Source organism: Filicampus tigris, chromosome 9, assembly GCF_054856515.1.
Source record: "Filicampus tigris isolate MCC_2025a chromosome 9, RoL_Ftig_1.0, whole genome shotgun sequence".
Taxonomy (NCBI): domain Eukaryota; kingdom Metazoa; phylum Chordata; class Actinopteri; order Syngnathiformes; family Syngnathidae; genus Filicampus; species Filicampus tigris.
In genome coordinates, this window is record NC_141225.1 from 11,001,478 (window position 1) to 11,020,516 (window position 19,039).

The 19,039-nt window shown below is 42.0% G+C and overlaps 2 protein-coding genes across 4 annotated transcripts; one reads left to right on the forward strand and one right to left on the reverse strand.

The window, feature by feature from the left end:
- Positions 1-1,150: 1,150 nt before the first annotated feature.
- On the reverse strand, positions 1,151-7,943 carry prxl2b (peroxiredoxin like 2B). The gene is made up of 7 exons (XM_086040836.1): positions 7,756-7,943; positions 6,654-6,858; positions 6,142-6,193; positions 5,159-5,222; positions 4,999-5,074; positions 3,535-3,653; positions 1,151-1,294 (listed from the first exon to the last, which is right to left on the reverse strand). Exons 1-7 carry the CDS (start codon positions 7,816-7,818, stop codon positions 1,268-1,270), a joined length of 606 nt encoding a protein of 201 aa, XP_085896962.1. The 5' UTR covers positions 7,819-7,943; the 3' UTR covers positions 1,151-1,267.
- A 1,380-nt stretch (positions 7,944-9,323) lies between these two features.
- Positions 9,324-18,173, forward strand: slc45a1 (solute carrier family 45 member 1). 3 transcript variants are annotated; one of them, XM_086042029.1, is made up of 10 exons: positions 9,327-9,520; positions 10,324-10,769; positions 11,441-11,533; positions 11,774-11,998; positions 12,845-13,674; positions 14,070-14,223; positions 14,801-14,977; positions 15,090-15,295; positions 16,527-16,752; positions 17,801-18,173. In XM_086042029.1, the coding sequence occupies exons 2-10, from the start codon at positions 10,346-10,348 to the stop codon at positions 17,827-17,829; spliced, it is 2,364 nt and encodes a 787-aa protein (XP_085898155.1). In that variant the 5' UTR covers positions 9,327-9,520; positions 10,324-10,345; the 3' UTR covers positions 17,830-18,173. The 3 variants fall into 3 exon arrangements, with proteins under 3 accessions (XP_085898154.1, XP_085898155.1, XP_085898153.1); XM_086042028.1 differs by having other exon boundaries at positions 9,324-9,520; positions 10,359-10,769; positions 16,527-18,173; XM_086042027.1 differs by having other exon boundaries at positions 16,527-18,173.
- Positions 18,174-19,039: the final 866 nt, after the last annotated feature.

Genomic DNA, 19,039 nt, shown 5'->3' on the forward strand with positions numbered 1-19,039 from the left:
GAAAGAAAGAAAGAAAGAAAGAAAGAAAGAAAGAAAGAAAGAAAGAAAAAAGAAAGAAAAAAATTCAGGATGCCTTGTGACTGTTTAGTCTGAATGTACTATATTCTACAATACGTATAGGTACTAGGTATACTGTACATACATACATACATACAGTAGGTGTTATGTTACTGTATTTGTTTGATGTTCTATACAAGACTACTTACATATAGACACATCAGGTTACATCCATATGGTGAAAGTGTGTTGTTTTTACCAGCCAAGTACTTTTTTGCTATATATACAGTATATATACCGGAACTATATATACAAATGTGAGAGGAATTTATTTATCTATTTATGAGATTGCATTGTTGCTTTGCCAGGTTTAAAAGGTATAATAAAATTGTTTTTTGAATGTTCTTGCTGTTAATTTCATTTCTACGACGACTGCTATTTTTGTGACGCTAATCTGTAACGATTGCCATTAAAGTGAATGTCCCAACAAGATGAATTAAATGTACATTTCTTCAAGTTTTGGAAAGAGTGTCGGACCATTACATGCACTATCATGTGAAAGCCAAAAGGTAAAGGAAGCTGCTGTATTCAGCGTAGATCAGCTAAAAGTGTTGTCAGCATTAGCCTCCAAATAGCGCCACATACTTGCGTGTTCTGCTACGTTATCGACATGGGCGTGTGGGGGTGCATTTGTGTTTGGCAATGTGTCTGCTGCATATGCCAGATGCACCAATCCGCGGCACTAACTGATAAAGTGTAATTTGGTGGTTTGGTTTACAAGTGCGGCCTCAGAGTGAAAAAATGTCTGTCTTCCTCCAAAGTAACCGTAGTTGTAATAGCCTAGCTGCGTCCCGTCCCGTCCCGAAAAAGGGTAACATTTGCATGAGACAAAACTGCTCCTTCCATACTGAGCAATTTCAATCAAAGTGTTACAAGTGGATGTTAAGTGTAATGTAATTGCTTATCCTTTATGTATTTTGACAGAAGAATGTTAGAGTTTCTATGATGATGTCGGGCTACTGCTTTAAGTGGTGAAAAAATACATGTCTCCCCCCAAAAAATCAAACATTAGCAAATGAAAAAATGCATGCCCCTTGAAACCCGCCCCCCCGAAAAAAAAAAATATGAACAAACTGAAAGCAAGAGGGTGGGATAGGGAAGTATGGCCTTGATTTTATTTAAATGGTTTTCGAAACAAGGTGAGATCATAATTTGTGTCGTCTTGCACCTGACTGGATGAGATTTGAATCAAACTTGATAAGCGACGTCCTCATCGAGTGCAAACGTCATCACTGCACTGCAAGAAAAAAAGTGTAAAGTTCTCATTTCTGTATTGTTGTATTTCTGTACACTGCCAGTGACATGATTAAGATGATTTATTTCCCCGGCTTGGCCCACTTTTGGATATCTGTCATGGCAGTAGAAGTTTGGAATCAGATATCAAAGCTGGAAGACAGAATAAAATGTGTATGGCAATCCGAGAATGACTCTGGTGCCAAAATGTTTTTTGCTACCGTATCATTGCAGTTAGTACCCAAGTATAGGAATCTTCATAGTGAAACATTTTAGGTACCATGCCATTGCAGAGCCTTAGCAAGGGTGATACAATGACATTGGGTTGAGAATTTGACCCAATATGATTTTGATTCAACAAGGAGTAAAAACTATGCTGAATTGCTTTGCATTATACAATATATGTAATAAATTTAATTATAATTAATTGATGAGTTATTTAATAAAATATAGCTTTAGTTGGCACATTAATGCATATAACTCTGGGTGTAACCTAAAAAATGTGGAAAAAGTGAACCGCTGAATACTTTCCAGATGCACTTTAAGGAGCATCACAGATTTAGGATTTCTACTGCATCGAATGAATGAAGACATTTCCAGTACCCACAGATAACACACATTTCACAGAATGACTCAGTCCTCAACACAAATATGTCAAGTCACTCTTGAGAAAAAGCAGAATTTCTTGTGATCAGCCGCTGACCTCGACAAGTTCACAAGGCCAGTCTGTCAGGCTGTCAGCATGCCTACCACTCACAAACAAGCGTGTCTGCTAGCTTGTGACTATGCAACTCACACTCATTTTCTTTAGCATTTGGAGAGCACAGTGCAACAACAAAGTCGTTTGTGTTCTGAGAGGATGCGTATTATCCATCAGAAAGGTCATGAAGAGGTTGGCAGTGATTGGAAGGGATGAGGGAACGTATATATGTATATATATGTATATATGTATATATATGTATGTATGTATGTATGTATATATATATATAGGCAGCACGGTGATCGACTGGTTAGCATGTCCGCCTCACAGTTCAGAGGTCGTGGGTTCGATCCCGGCTCCGGCCTCCCTGTGTGGGGTTGGCATGTTCTCCCCGTGCCTGTGTGGGTTCTCCGGGTACTCCGGTTTCCTCCCACATTACAAAAACATGCATGGTAAATTGATTGGACTCTCTAAATTGCCCCTAAGTGTGATTGTGAGTGCGGATGTTTGTCTCTGTGTGCCCTGCGATTGGCTGGCAACCAATTCAGGGTGTCCCCCGCCTACTGCCCGAAGACAGCTGGGCTAGGGTCCAGCATGCCCCGCGACCCTTGTGAGGATAAGCGGTATAGATAATGGATGGATGGATATATATGTGTGTATATATATACATATATACATATATATATATATATATATATATTTACATACACAGAATTTTGCATGTTTTTTGTCCTCTCTATCTAGAACACTGATATCGATCTCAAGCGTTCAGTAATTAGCTCCTTAGATGAGCATAATTAAACAACATTACTTAAGGCGGTTGTTCCACATTATCAAGCAAATCACAGCTTTTATGTATAATTGGGAAACATAATTATCTTTCAGCTGATGAAAAACATGTAATAGTTCCATGTCTTGCAAAAGGAATGGAAACATTGAACATAAAAAAAAAAATAATAATAATAATTGTAGCGTTAAATAATTTATTTGTGACTCAGACAGCAAATGGGTTTGTCCCAGTAAAAAATTTTGTCAGGCAAATACATCACATTAAGACAATCTGTCAAAAGGCCAGTGATGAGAAGCTAGTTTGCTGTGTGAAGCCACCATCTGTTGATTTTCGTGACGCAACCGTGTTTTTAATGCCAAAACATGCAATTGGCACATCTGACACAAAATAGCTGTGTTCAACATTTCAGGGATCTTTCTAAGGATATCCCTAACTGTCTCAATATCATTCCTCAACTCTGAGGAACCATCAGTGTAAGTCTAGCTACAGTATCATGGATGTAATCCAATCCAAGTAATGTACAGTTTTTGCGGGCTGATGGGCTGTGACGAGTAAGTAACAACCATGATATTGTCCGTGGAGAAGTCTGTTGGATACGCGTAATGGTGCTGACGTAAAACGAATAGAGACTGACGTGAGTTGGGAACACATGTTTTTCGTGCTGTTCTGTTTAACCCCTCATTGGGAAGGTCCAATCTAGGTAATCTACAATGACAATGACACTTTTTCCTATTATAAGAGTAATGTGTCTTACCACTGGCCTCTGGCCCTCTTTCGCATGGGACGAAATGGACAAAGCTTTTGCGATGTCCTCCAAAGGTACATAATCTCCTGGGGAGTTTTGGATGAAGTGCAGCAGGGTTTTCTCCCCCCCTTGGCAATCAGAAAAGATACAGACAATGTTATCAGGTTAATGAATTTTGGTGAATACAGTGTTTCCTTCCTAGTTCGCGGTTTGGTTATTGTGGCTTCGTGCTCCAGTGGAGGCTTATTCAATATAGCCTACCACCACATATCCTCCAAAAGTGGTCAAGGATAGACACAGTCGCCAGTGCACTTTCAATCGCTTTATTAAACAAATGGTAACAAAATGTTCAAGTTGATAAAGCCAGCGACTAACCTGAGCTCACAAAAGAAACCTCATTCACTGACTCCCACGTCACTCACCAGGCCAGGCCCCAATGTTTAAGGCCACACAAACACTAAGAGTCATGATATGATAGTGTGGAACGTGGTGATGGCGACCCCAAGTGGACAACAATAATACCTGCACTTCACATGTTTTGCTGTTTAATAATGCAATAGCTGCAGCCCTAAAAAACAATCTTCATTCATTTGCTTTATTTAATAAAAAGTGAAATGTAATAACATTTTATACTGAAACTGGAGATAAAGAAAATCTATGTTATCGATATGTCAAACGTGCAGAGGAAGATTACTGATTGTTGCCTGTGAGGTGGTTGTCTTCACATGCATGGAACTAAATGCAGTATGTACTCATCTCTACTTTCTGTTCATTTACAGTCTCATTAGATATGGAACAGCACTGCCCACCTGTGGACGGACTGTATAATTTGAAACGCTATAACTGCCTTTATCAATCCCCTACTGCCTCTTTGAAGGTATTTTCCCTTTTTTGCCCCCCTCATAAGTTCTGCAGTAGCAAAAATGTGTGCTGAACTGCGAGTATGTGGGAGGTCCACTGTATTTAAGTTTCATCAACAGTGGTTGAATCATTTTTATACTGGTATAAGAATAAAACATTACAAATAAGAATTAAAGTGGCAAGTTAAGTAAAAAAAAAAAAAAAAAAAGTACAATAATATGCTCTATGCGGCCCCACTAGTCTAAATATGGTATTCTGGTAATATTGTGCTTGATGAATATGAAACCCATTTTTATCCATCTGTGTGTTTAGACTAGTGCGGCCGCATAGAACATACAGTATTACTGTAAAGATTTTTTTTAGACTTGACTTCCCATTTGAAGAGTTTATGAGTAGTTACTAGTTAATAATTATTGTGTCAGGATACGGTGATTTACTGAATTTTATACTTCAACAACATTTAAAATGGTATTTTGCCTGTACAGGTAATAAAGATTGATTGAGCCAAGTTTGAATTAACAAACAAAACTCAATTCTTAATATTTCCTACGGAAAAACAGTTTTTAAAAATTATAATGAGACCGCTTGTGAACGTTTCTTATTGCGGTGTACCTTTGGCTACAATGAGCATGCCTCCGCTCTGGAGCAGGTCACCTGAGAAGTTGCCTTGGATGCCATCAGCGCTGGCCTGCGTGCAAAGCAGAAGCAATAGTGACAAGTGTCGGTGTACGTTCCGATCATGGCGGGGGAAACACACCAGCATGCAGCTTACCTTTGAAGACACTTCTCGTACTTTCTTCCCCAGCGCGGCAGGAACCACGCTCAAAGTTGTGTACCTAGCAAATCAATACAAGTGGAACATTGGTAGCTTTGTTATCTTTGTAAAGGCAGAATGATGGTTCAGGTGTTACAATGTTACAACATTTTTTTCTCTCAAGGGGTAAGATTGGTATTATGCCTCATGGCAGTGTAAGTAGACCTTGTAAAGCATGGTGTTGGATATCTTCAGACCAGAATTAGGCCTCTTCCAAAAGTGGATCAAAATCTGATATTTACTGGACATTTGCCAATGCAGGTGCAGTACAAACACAGAGGATGGATATAGAGCAGTGATTCTCAACTGGTGGGTCGGAACCCACAAGTGGGTTGCGGACACATTCTGGGTGGGTCACAGACAGCAAGTAAAAAATTCCATGTACCGGTATTTGTATTCTGATGTTTTCACAACAGTATTGAGGCAGTACCACATGAAATATACAATACTGGGTAAACATCAGGAAATGTTACTCACTTGTGCTCTAGTCACTAGCTACTCTGTAAACAAATACATTGTAGCTAAGCCTCTGGCTAGCAGACGTCACAGCTAGCAAAATTCTTTTGGTGGTATGTCAAACGCATTTGAAAATGCGTTTAAAAATGTAACATACTGTACATGTATTTTCATAGGCTATTTTTAAACAAACAACCAAGTGCTTTGCTTAATGTTAATACACTGAGGCAGTTATAAACCTGGTAAAAGTGATATTTGAACACAATTCGAATTGTTTTATGCGTTCCGTTAGTGTAAACACAGCCATATTATATACGTGTCACCAGAAATGTACCTGGAAGTACTATAATAAAACAAAAATAAATAAATCAGATAGAGGCATTAAATCAGAATTTGGCACTTGGACCTGAAGAGTAAATCCAGCCTGAGCTTTTGCAGGATTATCGTGTGGTGCAATGTGTTCAGGTAAAATTGAATTGACTCACCTTTTGAAGCCCAAGTCCTTATAGCAGTTCTTTTGCTCGTCAACGTAGATTGCTAAAAAGAGAAGACATGTTTTGGTTATTTATTTCATTAGACTCACATTGCGGGCAGTGTAATACAGACAAAGCGACACATACGACGACATTTAAGTCAATGTAATGAATTACATGTTTGTTTGATTTCATCAACAAGAGCAATAGCAATGCAATAACTCCAAAACAGGAAATGGACATTAGAAAGCCATAACCTACAAGCAATTGAAGCCCACCCTTTTTTTAAAGAAGTTTATAATGCCTACGGATGCCACAAGATGGAGGCGAAGCACTGCAGTTGTCCAAATGAAGCTACCCTTTTAAAAGGTTTATAGATGCTATAAGATATAGGCGAAGCATTGCATTTCTCCAAACTCCTCAATTCAACAAAGTCCCTTGGCACCAAGAGTCAGACGGTGCCAAAATCATACTTTTGAATGATTGAGTTTGAGACACCAGTGTGTCACATGAACGCTGCTTACATCCTTTAAAGAACCCCAACTTCCTGAACTCCTCGAGGCCAAACTCCTCAGGCCCGATGCCCACCAGCGCCACGCCGTTGGCACTCAGGTCAGGCTCCAGCTTGCTGATCTCAGCAGCCGTCCAGCGGCACACCTGGCAGCCGAAGCGGCGCAGGAAGAACAAGACCGCCGGCCGGTCCTGCCACAGAGACTGCAGCTCCACACTCTTTGACAACATAAAGGCACAAGGTCAGATACCACTGTCTTCTGTTCTCAGTGGTGGAAAGTACAAATACTATGTTAGTGTACTTAGGTACATTTTCCCCAGATATCTGTACTTGAGTATTTACTTTTATGATGACGATATACTTTTAAAATAGGCTTTATACCATACAGTTATCCATATAATGATAATGACATCAATGATATCATATATCATTTGTATTACAATATTTCATTTTGTCATCTGAGAAACAATAAGAGAACCAAAACAGAATCACTAAATTCTTATCAATTCCCAATTCCCATCCCTCATGCTGAATGTGTTATCTTGTGCCAACCTAAATACCACCATCTTCTGGTATTTAAAAACTATGGGTCTAATAAGTTTCAAAACACACACACATAAGGACTAGTATTTACTTAGTTATTATTATTACCCTAATTTGTCATCGTTGGTTATGTTTTGTTATTACTTAGTACGATCACAACTGCAAGTTATCAAAAGAGTGGAACTAATTTGTGTGCAGAGGTTTTTCATCCTCCTAAATCACGAGATCAAAAAATGAGTATTGAACATGAATTCATATAATGTTTTTTGTTCTTCATGTCAACATTTGTATTTTATTTCATCTTTACTTAAAGGAGTTGAATTGGTAGTTAAGTGGCCGAGTAATTTTTCCACCTGTTGTCTGTTCCACCCCGCATGTGAGCATCATTATGATAACAAGGCACCAGAGACACACTTGACACCGATTAGCCTCAGTATGGAACATAATAGCAGCTTTATGACAGTAGGTCTCTAAGCAGGACTCAAAGGCCACCGAGGAGGTGGCAACGTGGGTCCAATAGTTTTAGATTGTAATATAACAATTTATTGGATGTAGTTTGTTCTGTTACTTACCTCTCCAGTGTCCGCGCTCTTTAACAAGTTCTTTCCGACGCGAACAAGGTCGACGTTGGCCATGTTTTACTAGAAAAAAATGAAAACAACTCAATGAAGAGCGAACGTGTAATAACAAATATACTGTATGTTATGTGGAGTTGTTACAAAACAAAATAACCACTTCCTTGTATGCACAACGACTTGAGTCGTCCAATCGTTTTTGGCCAGCTTTGAAGCGCTAGCCAATCAGAATGCAATGAAGGGCACAAAAGAGGCGGGACATTATCAAATGGGAAAATATGAGTTTGCGTTTTAAGTAAAGGTGAGATGGTTTACTCGTTGGTTTTCGGCATTAAAGTATGCCTCTTCCACTCCTTATTCGCACTCTTATATTATCTTTTCTGCTACTACTACTACTTGTTTTTTTCTAAAAAAATTTAAAATAAAGTTAAGGGTAAAAAGAAGTGTTTTACGTCACTCATGCAGGAAATGGTTCAAAACTCCTGATGTAAGCATGTGACAATCATTTTGTTTGTCTCATGACAATAATGAATTATTAGACAGAATCATGCTTTTCATGTGCATTCTACAATATTTAAAAAATAATTTAAACATTTTTTTCTTTTTTTTAATATTGTATTTTGTATTTGTATTTATTAAAAACATATTTTGCTTTTAAATCATTTCCCCTAAATTAGTAGCTGTTTCATACATTTTTTTTCTTTTTAGATTAACCTGACAGCATAAAAGAAGAATAAAATTTTATTTTCAATTTTACATCTCTTTTCTTTAACGTATATATGGTTTCATTTGATTTTTTTTTTTAATTTTCCTCCAAATTATTCCATATTAGAAAAATATGAACTATTTTAGTTTTTCAAAATGTAATTCAAATAATGTATTTTTTTACGTATTGCTAAATCTTGTTAATCCATCCATTATCTATACCGCTTATCCTCACAAGGGTCGCGGGGAGTGCTGGAGCCTATCCCAGCGGTCTTCGGGCAGTAGGCGGGGGACACCCTGAATTGGTTGCCAGCCAATCGCAGGGCACACAGAGACAAACAAACATCCGCACTCACAATCACACCTAGGGGCGATTTGTGTCCAATTAACCTAGCAAGCATGTTTTTGGAATGTGGGAGGAAATCGGAGTACCCGGAGAAAACCCACGCAGGCACGGGGAGAACATGCAAACCCCACAGAGGGAGGCCGGGGTCGGGATCGAACCCACGACCTCTGAACTGTGAGGCGGACGTGCTAGTCTTGTTAATGTTTTCCCCAAATTATTATACATTTTAAATATTACTAAAAATGATATATTTCATAATAATTTAGGGTTTTTAACTTAACGTTCGGTATGTTTTTGTTAGAATCACGCGGTACACTGCATTTCTTTTCAGCCTATATATTTTCTCCCAAATGTACATATTTTATTATGATTTCTTTTTACTTTCTTTCTTTGTCCTTTCTTTCTTTTTCTTTTTTTTCTACTTAAAATATTTTTCTTTCGACGACTTCTAGGTAGCAGTTATGTGTTGACAATTCAAAAATAGACGTGCCGCGGTGCTGATGTTGCAGGGAGGGGCGTGACGTCACGCGAGAGACCGGCAGGAAGAGGCTTTGGGGGGGAGGAAAAACGAGACATCGGAGTGGCTGCATCAAAGGAACCTAAACAGCACCTATCATGGCTCCCGTAATCCATCTGACAGCAATTTTTATGAACCACCATGGTCGCACTGTACGCATCGCGCGGCTATAAATGACGAAGCAGCCGGACAAGGTAATTTATTTTTTCATTTGCGCGCCTCCTGGCTTTTTTTGTGTAGTCTCCATTGCATAAGCAATGGATCGATGGATCGGTTCGAATTTGATCGGTAAACATGAGCTTTTCGTTGTATTGTGTGGTGCGCCATTAAATCCAGCATCTTGCATGAAATATTGAAAAGGAAGCTGGCGTCTCGGTGCCGCATACTCACTGGGCGAGCACATGGGCAATGCGCAGCTACATGCGCATTGGTGTCTGCAGTGTCCTCCTGACCGGTGTACTGCCGACACCCCTATCCCCGCCCCCATATGACCATGAGCAATGAGTTCTGGAGCCAGCCCACGCCTCTATTCCAGCCAATAATACTAATATTGATCATTCAAACGCCTACTATAATCCGGTGGTGGCAAAAGTACTCACACTCTGTATCAGTAGAAGTACAGATTCAACTCATCTACATACAGTGAGTAAAAGTGGAAAAAGTACTGACTATATATATTTCCCTATCATTTACATACAATGCCCGTTTTTCGGGGCGGGGGGGATTGGGGGGCCAGTGAAAGTTTAGTCGGACACCTGCTTAAAATTAGAGGCGGACCAAGATATAGTATTTAATTTGTAGTAAAATGCCCAGCTCTAGGAAAATCTAAACATGTTTGTAGGTGATGTCAATTAGTCACATTTTTTTCATTATTGGCAGCAGGGCTTTTCCCTATCCGCCAAAAATAGACCCTGTTGGCAATTAATTGCTCTTAGGAGCCGGTGCTTAGTTGGTTCATGTCTTGGGCCAGCTCTGACTTTTACTCACTGTGCTGCAGAGTAAGCTGCCTTGAGAGAGATATGTCATCTCCAGGCATGGGTACCCCCAGCGACCCCCTCCTGGCCAGTCCCGGCATGGGGAGGCTACCCTCGGCTCAAGACGGACTCTGGAGGACTTCGCTGCCCAAGACGGCCAGCTTCCCGACATCCTCCACCCGACTCCTCAGTCACCGCGCCAACAACTTCCAGAGGCAGCCTAAGCGGCGGAAGCTGATCCGACCTTCGCCGCCCCCGCCGCCCAACACGCCTTGTCCCCTGGACAGACTAGACCTCAGCGAGCTGCCCCCAAGACGCGCCTTCCAGGAGCTACTCTTCAACGGCTGCATCTTGTTCGGGATCGAATTTAGCTACGCCATGGAGACGGCTTATGTGACGCCCGTGCTTCTGCAGATGGGCCTGCCTGATCAGTTCTACAGTTTGGTGTGGTTCATTAGCCCTATACTTGGTAAGTCAGGACAAGGGCGAAGACTAGGTACCGGGGTTTCACAAACTTGAGTTAGCTGGTATCTATGTAGCTGGACCATTTTTAAGAGAGAATCAAGGGCCCACACTGGTCACAAGCCAATCACAGGGCACTGCATGTGCAGTGGTAGCACTTATCGTATGTATACACATATATTAGGATTGCAGGTGAGCTGGAACCTATCCAGCAGTACATACAATATGTGTCCTCTGATTGACTTGCGACATGTGCATTGTGTGTCGATATCTTTCCAGAAATTGACCATCGACAAGCGCATTGTTTGTGTCCCCGTAACAGTGAGCAGTCCGGTGTTTGTGAATGGCGAACATAGAAATGTATCTAAATATGCCTTGTGACTACCTGGCGTCCAGTCCGTTGGTTGTCTAAATGTGCCCTGCTTCTGACTGGTAACCAGTCCATTGCCATGGGTCCCTTGAAAGGTGATACATAAATCTCAATTGTAATCCCAATTGAGACAACACATCCTGGATTGGTCGTCAGCTAACCACAGAGCACATCCAGACAACGTATAATTCACACTCATATGCACACCAAGGGGCAATGCAAGAACATGGAAATTGGACCCTAGATCTGGAATCCCTGTACTGTGCTTAATAGTATGCCTAATGTTGGGGCCTGTGTTTGTTTTCAAGGATTCCTGGTTCAGCCTCTTATTGGAGCTTGGAGTGACCGTTGCACATCCCGGTTTGGACGCCGGAGACCGTTTATTTTCGCGTTGGCAATAGGTAAGACATACTGGTGCCGCTGTGATTTAGCCTTGCATCGTTTAGTAGGGACTTGAAAGAGATATGAGAGTAGGCAGTTTGTTGCTTTTTTAATCCCTCATGTGGATTAGGGGATATGTCATCAATGAAAAGCACAGCGAAATCTTCTATTATTAAGAGCCTCCAGTCGCATACGAGAACAGGTTTTGTGGGGGTTTTTTTGCACCCACAAACTAATACAGTATTTGTATTTACTTCCAGGGGCATTGGTCGGTCTGACTCTGGTGCTGAACGGGCGGGACATCGGAGGAGCGCTGGCGGACACGGCATCCAATCACAAGTGGGGTATAATCCTGACGGTGTGCGGCGTGGTCCTGATGGACTTCAGCGCTGATTCTGCAGATAACCCAAGTCACGCCTACATGATGGACGTGTGCAGCCCGGAGGACCAGGATCGGGGGTTGAACATCCATGCTCTGCTAGCAGGTGGGCTTCGGGTTGACTCATACTTTATCCTAGACTAGTAGTCGACAGCTAGCGCGAGACACACATTGCGATTTTTAACAGCATAATGATTTTTAAAATATGAGTCAGAAAAGATAAAATAGGCAATTATTTGTATGTGTGTACCCTGCTTCAGGTCTCTCTCAGGTTGGCTTTACACTGCATGTCCTGAGTCTAGCATTGCTTGCATGGGTTTTATCCATGTACTTCCTCCGAGCCTGAACCGAACACGCGATGGATGAAAATGGATGGATGGTTGGTGTTCCCAAAAACACACCCGCTGTAAACTACAGCAAAGATTTAGGGGTGTGAGAACCATAAAATCCGGAAAAGATAGTAGACCCAGGCCTGACGGTATATATGCCTTTTGTGTATTTTAGGGAACAGTCGGTCTGACCCTGTTGCTACTTTTGCATAGTTGTTTACCACCCATCCATTTTCTACAGTGCTTGTCCTCATTAGAAGTCGACCTCAGCTGTCTTTGAGCGAGAAAAGCGGTATACACCCCAGACTGGTAACCAGTCAACCTCAGGACACATACAGTATAGACAAACAACCATTCAAACTCACATTCACAAGTATGCGTGTGGACAATTTAGAGTCTTAAATTAATTTAGCATGCATGTTTTTGGAATGTGGAAGAAAGCCGAAGTACCAGGAGAAAACCAATGCAAGCATGAGGAGAACATGAATTTAGATTTAAATCCCCGAACCCCAGAACTGTGTGCTAACCATGAGTACACTATGCTTCCCAAATCCAGCCTTAATCTACATCTGTTGGCGGGATTCCAAGCAAATCGTTGCCTTGCTTTGTTTCATTTGTCACAGGACTCGGGGGCGGCTTCGGGTACATCGTGGGCGGCATCAACTGGGACCAAACCCACTTCGGAAAGTCAATGGGAGGTCAGCTGCGGGTTATCTATATGTTCACCAGCATCACCCTGGTGATCGCCACAGCCATGACTCTTACGAGTATCCCCGAGCGACCGCTGCCAAAGAGCCAACCGTCCAGCAAAAACCATCTGAAGAGCCCCAACCTTCTTCTTCCCCCGTCGCCGCCCGCCCCGCCGGGATCTGCGCTAGCAGTGGACGACGAGGACGAGGGAGGTCACCGCGGCTATCGCTTATCAAAATCGAGCCACTCTGACTCTTTGGCGCATTCCTGCAGCGCCAATGCCCGTCTCTGCGCCGGCCTCACTAGCCCCATATCGCCCATGAGCCCCCTTACGCCAAAATACGGCAGCTTTATAAGTCGGGATAACTCGCTCACCGGCATCAATGAATTTGCCTCCTCACTGGGGACTTCCTACATAGACAGCGTTCTCATAGACTGCTACACGGGGCAACAGACACCACAGGGCCTCATGGCCCCCAACTCTATACCGATGCCTCCGTGTGACTCTCCTGCACCAGGAGGGTCCACTCAGGCAGATAGGCAACCCGATAGGGTGTGTCACCCAGATGCAGAGGGCGCCCCACAGTCCCAACCAGCATCTCAGGTTACATCCGGGGCGCAGCCCAGTGCGGAACCACGTCGAGGCTCCGCCGTCGGAATCCTGAAGCGACCTCAGAGTCTGGCCCTCATGGAGGAGCCCATAGCGACCCAGATAGTCGGGATGGAGAACGGACGTAGGAGAACTGTGACATTTAGCCAACAGGTAAAATACTATTGAAATTAAATTCACATTTTAATAGTTTTGCTCAGACCAAATAATCAGGATGTAAAAATGCTGACATCATTGAGGGACAGTTTGATTTTAATATCTGAAAAAGAGTTCCATTGCAAATTAGATTGACATGGCAGCATTTATAGGGTGTTATCTGATTGGACAAAAAAAAAAAAGCCAAGAGAAACGCTACAAAATGAAGAGAACAAATTAATATAATTGAATGGAAAAAATATTAGAACTCATGTTGTACATGTTAGGTCAGTGATTCTAATAGTGTTTAGGCCAGCGGACAAGGCCTTAATTGCGCTAATGGTCCACCAATGTATTGTAGCCACTGAGACACTTCTCAAACTAATACTATTTTTTTTGTGTGCATGATGCAGGTTGCAAACATTTTGCTGAATGGCGTGCGCTACGAGAGCGATCTAAGCGAGAATGCGGAGACGGGAGATTCCCAAATGTCAATGAAACTCTTGTGTATAGCCATCTACAGGATGCCACCCTCTCTGCGCAGTTTATGTACTAACCATTTTTTGGGTGAGTAAATGAAATGGACCAAAACGTTTGCTGTTTTGAGATTAAACGTAACTCTGACTCAGTTATTTAACTAAAATCCATCAATTTTCTCTAGCGCTTGTCCATTATTAGAGAGGTGAGTGCCAATGACGAGCTAACGTATAGCATCGTTATCATGGAGTTATAACCCTTAAAGCAACGGTTATTCAAACAGAAAGAGTGTCACAATAGATAGATAATGTTACAATACACATTGGCATATATTCTTTATCTTCTGTAAAGAACGACAAATAATACTGCATCTTGAGTTGTGACCATCTCCATACTGTAGTATATCTGTATGACACTGCCCCCAGCTGGCCAATGTGTGTACACCAGAAGGAACAGCACAAAGGCCATTGAATTGAAGTAAAAAAAATGCAGCGAAACATGTTTAATTTTTTTTACTTTCTATTACTGTACATCATTAACATAATTACTGTAACCATAACATAACCATTTCTCCTCTATTCGGATTGAGTTGGTGACAGGTCCACTGTGATATCCAGTCGTGAAGTCTCATTTATGGTGCAGTATGTGTCCCGCTTTGTTTTTGCAGGCTGGCTGTCCTTTGAAGGCATGCTGCTTTTCTACACGGACTTCATGGGGGAGGTTGTATTTGAAGGAGACCCCAAAGCGCCTCACGACTCCGAGGCCTACCAGCGCTACAACGCTGGGGTCAGCATGGGCTGCTGGGGCATGTGCATCTATGCATTCAGTGCTGCTTTCTACTCAGGTAAATCTCCACACTCCTCCTCCTACCTCTTCATCATGTCACATTTTAATCTTAATTGTATCCCATCCATCTAATTCTGTCCTAATCTGCCTTGTTTGTTGTGTGTTTGCAGCCATATTGGAGAAACTGGAGGAGCGCTTCTCTCTGCGCACGCTCTACTTTTTTGCATACCTGGCGTTCGGATTAGGTACGGGTCTGGCCACGTTGTCCACCAACCTCTACGTGGTCCTGTCCCTGTGCGTCACCTACGGGGTGCTCTTCTCCTCACTATGCACGCTGCCTTACTCACTGCTGTGTGAATACTACCAAAGCCCTCAGGTCAGTCCAGGGATTGCACGTAGGATCGCATAGAAAAAAACAGTGGTGGGCAATTCCGGTTCTCGAGGGCCGGTATCCTGCATGTTTTATATGTCTCCCTGCTACAACACGCCTGATTTAAATGACCATATAATCAGTAAGGTCTGCAAAAGCTGGATAACGATCCTGATCATTTGAATCAAGTGTGTTGCAGCAGGGTGACATATAAAACATGCAGGATACCGGCCCTCGAGAACCAGAATTGCCCCCCTCTGGTCTGTACACATTCGATTTGGTCAATATGGAAACTTGAGTGGCTTGAGTTTCAAAATCTTTCCCGTAGAAAGGAGTTGATTTGGTCCAGGATTATTATTAACTTTACTGGCAATGGTTTGAATAACATTATTAAACACAGGTCAAAAGAACTGAAATCAAACAAAGTAAAAGCTTACAGTTAGAGTCTATGTTGTAGTATCTTCTATTTCTTGTGGACTCTTTTCCACTCTTGCGTGGCGGCGTCACACCAAAACAGACAGACACACTCACACAAGCCTAAAAGCAAAACAAACTTATGAAGTTTACATAGATTTGCTGACATCTCTCGTGATAATACTTTGAAGTCTTCACACTTGAAAGTTTCCGTTGTACTTAAAAGGTCACTGAATAACATGTAACCTATTTTCCCCATCTAAAATGCTAAGCTAAGATAGCCATCATCGTTTCATACAATAACAACATTTGGGTGAAAAATAAACCCATATGGGTTCATTTTAATCTAATTATTGGGTCAAAAAGGGACTGACTACTACTTGGGTCAATTTGACCCCCAAACTTGGGTTATTCATTTGACCCAACTTTTTGGGTTATTCATTTGATCTAATGTTTTGGGTCAAATAACCCCAAAAATGTAGTATGTATGGTGATGGCTGTCATGGCCGCTGGCCATAAATGTTTTCAGATCTGCGCATGTGTGATAACCTGATAATTTAACAATGCTTTAATTTGAACCAACACTTTGGTTACTCTCAGAAAATGTTACCCCAAAAATACGACCCAACACAAACAACAGAGGAATTGAGTTAACACATTTAGCCATTTATACCAATAAATGGTTCATCTGACCCAGCAATTTGGTTACTCTCAGAAAAATAACAGAATTTTGACCAAACACAAAAAGCAACCCATGAACTGGGTTGTTGGAGTAATAACCCAACTGTGTTTAGAGCATATTCTCTGCGCCTCCACCTTTCAGTTCTGCGGCTCATCCGAGGAGGGCACTCGGCGCGGGATGGGGGTGGACATCTCGCTGCTCAGCTGCCAGTACTTCCTGGCACAGATCCTGGTCTCAGTGGCGATGGGACCTCTAACGTCGCTGGTGGGCGGCGCCCAGGGAGTGATGTACTTCGCTAGCCTGATGTCGTTCGTGGGCTGCGCATATTCGTCCCTCTGCGTTGTGTACCAGCTGCCCGCCGCGGAGGGTGAGCCCGCCGAAAGCGAGACGCGGCCGCTGCTGGCGCAAATTTAGCTCCGTCCAGATAGGACGCATCCTGCCACGCACTGTACAGCACAAGCAGACATTATTTTACAGCACTCAACTACAGTACACAAGCAGACAGACATTGTGTTCATACAGTGTGTGCGCTCATGCATCATGTGTTTGCAGTCACTATTGCATTTTGTATAGCATCTCCTTATGATAGAAATCACTGCTTTACAGCGGGGGTGGGGAACCTATAGGTATGCCCAAGCAGGAGCATGTAGCTAGGCCAGCTGGCTGATCACGCTAACAACTGTATGCCTCACGCTAGTAATACAGTATAACCCAACAATGGGATGGTCCAATCCTTGATCAAGATGCTCAAGAACCACATTAGATTTTTTAAATGGACAGATGAGTCAGATCAATTGTAAATGAGGTAGAACAAAATTAATAAAAATGCAAAATGTAAACGATCATTAGCCTAATAGAATACTTGCCCCATTTTTTTTTAACGTTTTCGGAAAACAATAAAAAAAAAAAGTTCAACAAACGTGAAGAGTCCCGTTGCTTTGAATCAAACTGTGGATTTCCATAACCAGGATGTCTGAGAATATACACAGACAAAGAAAAATCTTTATTTTGCAGAAAAGAAGTCACAAACGTATGCGTGCTGATTCTTGACTGATTCGAACGACATATCTTTATTCGTAGTCTGCATTTATCTAGGTCAGTTCCCTTTCAACAATCCAAACATATTCCATAGCCCATGCTCCTCATTAGGGTCGCGGGTGAGCTGAGCACCCCCCACCCTTGATTTATTTGTCTTGACACATTTGGTTTTCTTTTCATTGGTTCTTTTGCATGAGCTGCCGTGTGTTTAAGTTAGCATTAGCATAGCAACAGACAACCACACTTGGATGTGTGTCTGGGACCCCCGTACCCCCCCAAGTTTCTGTCACTTCTTAAAGCCACGATGCTACATATGGGTGTGACCCTCCCTCCTGGCAGGCCAGTATAATAATGGCAGTCATTCTTGTCATTATCAGGAAGAGGAGAAGTTGAAACGGGGGTCTGAAGTTGTGAACATCAACAGTGGGAAGAACACAGAGAAACCCCTCCTCCCCTGAAGGTGGACAACACTGAGCGCCAAAGACTCTTTTGGGTGCATTAAAGCCAGCAGCAAATATCATATTGAATTCCATTAGGAAGACATTTTTCTCCTCTTTAAACACAGGCAAACGTCCTAATTAAACATTTCGTACAAAGTAGAAACCATTGATTACTGACGCCTCAGCAGAATGTCAATATTTGACTATATGTACACAAGCAGCTTGCTTTTTTTCATAAAAAAAGTTACAATAGATTTTTGTTCAGTATGTAAAGAAAACCTTTTCAAATTAAAATGGATCATTATTTGGACTCCTGTGTCAATTTTTTCGTCATCCATTTTGATTTTAATTTACATTTGAGCCCGAAGTACTCACTTAAACCATACGGGGGAGCCAGAGGACAAGTGTAATAATCAGCACCTTCTCCCATCACCATACGGGGGAGCCAGAGGACAAGTGTAATCAGCACCTTTTCCCATCGTCATAGTGCAGGGGTAGGCAACTCCGGTTCCTCGAGCCATATCCTGCCTGTTTTAGATCTCTCCCTAATACAACGCAACTGATTCAAATGATCACCTCATCAGCATGCTCAGTAGAAGTCTGAAACGATCCTGATCGTTTGAGTCAGGTGTGTTGTAGTTGGGAGAGATCCAAAACAGGCAAGATATGGCGCTCGAGTAACCGGAGTTCCCTAGCCCTGCCATAGTTGATGTGTTTGGAATCATTCGACTCCGAAAATATATATATATATATTTTTTTTTTTAAGAGTGAGAGACTAAACAGTTGACTGATCAGTCAACTTAAAAATAGTACTTTCCAAACATTGCTTGGGTGTGGTAATCACGCCATTGCTGTTGCATGCTTATAATGTATCGGATCATCGCTATGGTTTCCCTTAAGTAATATTTAGCTAATAACACTGTTTCGAAATGAGAGAATTACACAAAATTAATACAAAGCACTTTGTCCAGTCCATCACTGGACCAAGGTGAAGGCACAGTTTAGGGCATAACCTATACACACTACATTCAAACAGCAAGACAAAATTGCAAACTGACTAGATAGCGGACAGTGAACCCAAGATTTTTTTTTTCTTGCTCCTACCTGATTCTTGGATATTTTGTTGAAGTGGGTCAAATGTCATTTCAAATGAGGAGCTCATTTATTCATGTCACT

What these genes read in the sequence shown, in the direction of transcription:
- prxl2b (XM_086040836.1), bottom strand. Translation starts at nt 7,818, where the DNA reads ATGGCCAACGTCGACCTTGTTCGCGTCGGAAAGAACTTGTTAAAGAGC. An exon ending in TACGAGAAGTGTCTTCAAAG is followed by an intron (nt 5,075 to 5,158) that starts GTAAGCTGCATG and finishes CTTTGCACGCAG; the next exon opens with GCCAGCGCTGATGGCATCCA. An exon ending in AAGAGGGCCAGAGGCCAGTG is followed by an intron (nt 1,295 to 3,534) that starts GTAAGACACATT and finishes TTTTTCTTGCAG; the next exon opens with TGCAGTGATGACGTTTGCAC.
- slc45a1 (XM_086042027.1), top strand. Translation starts at nt 10,346, where the DNA reads ATGTCATCTCCAGGCATGGGTACCCCCAGCGACCCCCTCCTGGCCAGT. An exon ending in TATTTTCGCGTTGGCAATAG is followed by an intron (nt 11,534 to 11,773) that starts GTAAGACATACT and finishes ATTTACTTCCAG; the next exon opens with GGGCATTGGTCGGTCTGACT. An exon ending in CTGTGACATTTAGCCAACAG is followed by an intron (nt 13,675 to 14,069) that starts GTAAAATACTAT and finishes TGCATGATGCAG; the next exon opens with GTTGCAAACATTTTGCTGAA.